The 3,343-nt window shown below is 32.3% G+C and overlaps 1 protein-coding gene across 1 annotated transcript; it reads left to right on the top strand.

Annotated features, from left to right (window-relative positions):
* Positions 1-657: 657 nt before the first annotated feature.
* On the top strand, positions 658-1,827 carry LOC124945972 (protein PHOSPHATE-INDUCED 1-like). Its single transcript, XM_047486516.1, has one exon. The coding sequence runs from the start codon at positions 747-749 to the stop codon at positions 1,713-1,715; it is 969 nt and encodes a 322-aa protein (XP_047342472.1). The 5' UTR covers positions 658-746; the 3' UTR covers positions 1,716-1,827.
* Positions 1,828-3,343: the final 1,516 nt, after the last annotated feature.

Genomic DNA, 3,343 nt, shown 5'->3' with positions numbered 1-3,343 from the left:
TATTAACGCCTTGTTTGATGCTGTTCCTTTTTTTGATATATTATACTATTATTTGGATTTGGATTGATAATAAATTAAAATGATTAATCAAACAAGGCATTATAAAGCGCGTAGGTATCACGTGAATTTTGTCCTAGGATACTGTGGATATATCGTGCCAGCTGGGCTGAGTCTGTTTCCGCGCCTCCCAATGAAAACGTTAAACAAATGTCCCCTTCCCTCTCCAGCCTGTCTCTCTTCAATCAACCCATTAATCTCAAATTCCCTTACTGCCCCCACCAATCTTTTCATCCATAGCCTTCTTTAAGGGTCCATTTGGTCAATCAGGGCCCAACTGTATCTAAGCTGGACTTTCTAAATTAATATTCTATTTATTTAATATTTATTTAATGCGCTTTTATTCTCTTATTTCACAAATACTCACATGTATTACTTTGCTAACGGCTATAAATAGATATTTTTTTTTTAAAATATTAAAAATAACAGCTGTAACATAAAAGAAAAAGATAAGGGTGAAGAAGAGAGAGAAAAAGAGTGGTGCTTTTACTTCTCTGATGTCTTTTTCCCAGTGGCTTCCTTCTTCTCCATAACGTGTTGAATTCTTTAGAGAGAGAGTAAAAGGAAGGTCCTATATAAACACCCTGGTTCGTCTCTACCAAAACTCATCTTACTACCAAACAACAAGAACAGAGCATCTTCTCTCTCTCTCTCTATAAGTTCCTCTGCTCCCCCAACAACAAAAAAAGATGTCTTCTTTAGTAGTATTCATTTTGCTTCTGATTTCACTCTTCAATGTCTCATTCGCCGTTAGAAACCTGAACGAACTAGTTCAGGACCCAAACACACTGTTACATTACCACAACGGTCCTCTATTATCCGGTAAAATCTCCGTCAATCTCATCTGGTACGGTAAATTCACGCCCGTTCAACGTTCAATCGTCGCCGATTTCATAACCTCTCTCTCTTCTTCATCCTCCCCTGTTCATTCCAAACCCACCGTCGCATCCTGGTGGAAAACAACCGAGAAATACTACAACCTCGCCTCCACAACCTATTCCACCTCCGCTGCCAAGAGGAAATTCCGCAGCCCGGCGCTATCCCTCTCACTTGCCGACCAGATAATAGACGATACCTACTCTCTCGGAAAGTCACTAACCGAACAACATTTAGTGACGCTCGCGGCAAAGGGTGGGCAGAGAAACGCGGTCAACGTTGTTTTAACGGCGGCGGATGTCGTCGTTGATGGGTTCTGCCAGAACAGGTGTGGTACACACAGGTCTTCAAAAGGTGCCTCAATTGATGGAAAGAATTACAAGTTCGCTTATATCTGGGTTGGAAACTCTGAAACACAATGCCCTGGTTACTGTGCTTGGCCATTTCATCAACCCATTTACGGTCCACAGAGCCCACCGTTGGTTTCCCCTAACAACGATGTGGGTCTCGACGGAATGATCATTAACCTCGCCAGTCTTTTGGCCGGAACCGCCACGAATCCGTTCGGTAACGGCTATTATCAAGGTGCAGTCGATGCTCCTCTGGAGGCAGCTTCTGCTTGCCCTGGAATATACGGAAAAGGTGCCTATCCAGGATACGCCGGCGATCTGTTGGTGGATTCTAACGGAGCTAGTTATAATGCTAATGGATGTAATGGTCGGAAGTTTTTACTTCCGGCCATGTATGATCCTGCTACATCCACATGTTCCACGTTGGTCTGAAAAACCCTAGAGAGAAAAAAAAAAACAACAAAATACGTCATTTCTTGTGATGATGTGTTCTTATATATATATATATATAGTGAATAGAACCTTTTGTATTTCATTGATTCAATTATATTTATTTGTTTTGCCACTTAAGAATTTTGTTCAATCGTATTCCATGGAAAATCTATTAATCATAAGCTACAACACCATGTTAATGTTGAAACAATGTGACAAGATGACAATTCATCATCTCATCTGGATCTCTATTTTTAACTTAAACCCAACTTGACAAAGCAAAATAATTAAAGTGAATATGTTGATCATCTGATCTTATCTCTTCATTTAAAATGTAGATATTATATTAAAATATAAATATTCCATAATGAATAAAACAAAAATGTAAAGCAAAAGGCAGATGGCATCGCAGAAAAGTTTATTTCATACACTGCCACTGTCTCCTCCTCTGCCTCATTGAGTCATTGTGGATAACTACGGATTTTATTTTTCTAATCTAAATTAAAAGAGAATGGATATTCATGGATCTATTTGCCTTATTTGAAAAATGACCATTTCTATGTAGGTATATGAAGTTATTTGATTATATGTAGTATTATTCTCTCTCTATATATTATCTAAATTATAAAATATTATTTAATATTGTTATGATAAATTTTAAAAGAAAGGACAGAGAGCAAGTGGGGCTGAGACTTAACGGAATCTCTAGAAATAAAATAATTTAAAAACATGAATTCATTCTCAAATCAAATAATAATTCATCTTTAACTTAAAAACTTATTTTTAAATTTAAATAATATTTTTAAAATATTTCTTTCTTATAACTAACTTTTTAATTTAATTAATATTATCTATATATTTATTAACTTTACATATTTAAATTCAATCTTTACTCTTTTATTTAATAAAATTAAGATAAAATTTATTATATATCAATAATTTATAAACAATAAAATAATTTAATACATTTAAATAAACAAACATATTATATTAAAACAAATATTATTAACATATTAGAAGATAATTTATAAAATTTAAGTTATAAAATATAAATTAAAAATATAAAATAAATTAGATTAAATTTGAAGTATAATAAATTTAATTATTTAATTATTTATTTAAAAAACAATTTAAATTTTTATATTAAAAATAAAAAAAAATATAAGTTGAAGATTAATTTAAATGTAAAGAAATTAAAAGTTATTAAAAAAAATTTAACATATCGCCCATTTTTTAAAAATAAATGCAATATTACCTTCCAAAGGCATACATGCGTTTGGCCGAAAAGGAGGGAGAGAAAACTATTTTGAGTTTTTTTTTTCCTTTCAGTTGGAGCAAAACAGGGCACACAAAATTCATTATGCGTGATTGTTGGAGATGGTTGGTCCATTAGTAACTTATTTTTGCAACTTAAATATAACTAATACATTCTTTGAGAATATGTAACTTAAATTATAACATAAATTTTAAATAGTGGAAATATTGTAACATTTTTTACATTAATTGATTGTTGATAAAAAAAATTAAAAACTTCAAATAAATTGTTGTTAAACAAGTCACTAAAGAGGGAATAATGTTTTATTAATTAAAATAGTACAATTTTTTATAACAAGTAATCATTACAACTT

This window comes from Impatiens glandulifera, chromosome 7 (genome assembly GCF_907164915.1).
Source record: "Impatiens glandulifera chromosome 7, dImpGla2.1, whole genome shotgun sequence".
Classification (NCBI taxonomy): domain Eukaryota; kingdom Viridiplantae; phylum Streptophyta; class Magnoliopsida; order Ericales; family Balsaminaceae; genus Impatiens; species Impatiens glandulifera.
This window is presented reverse-complemented; position numbering and strand designations above follow the sequence as displayed.

What these genes read in the sequence shown, in the direction of transcription:
- LOC124945972 (XM_047486516.1), top strand. Translation starts at nt 747, where the DNA reads ATGTCTTCTTTAGTAGTATTCATTTTGCTTCTGATTTCACTCTTCAAT.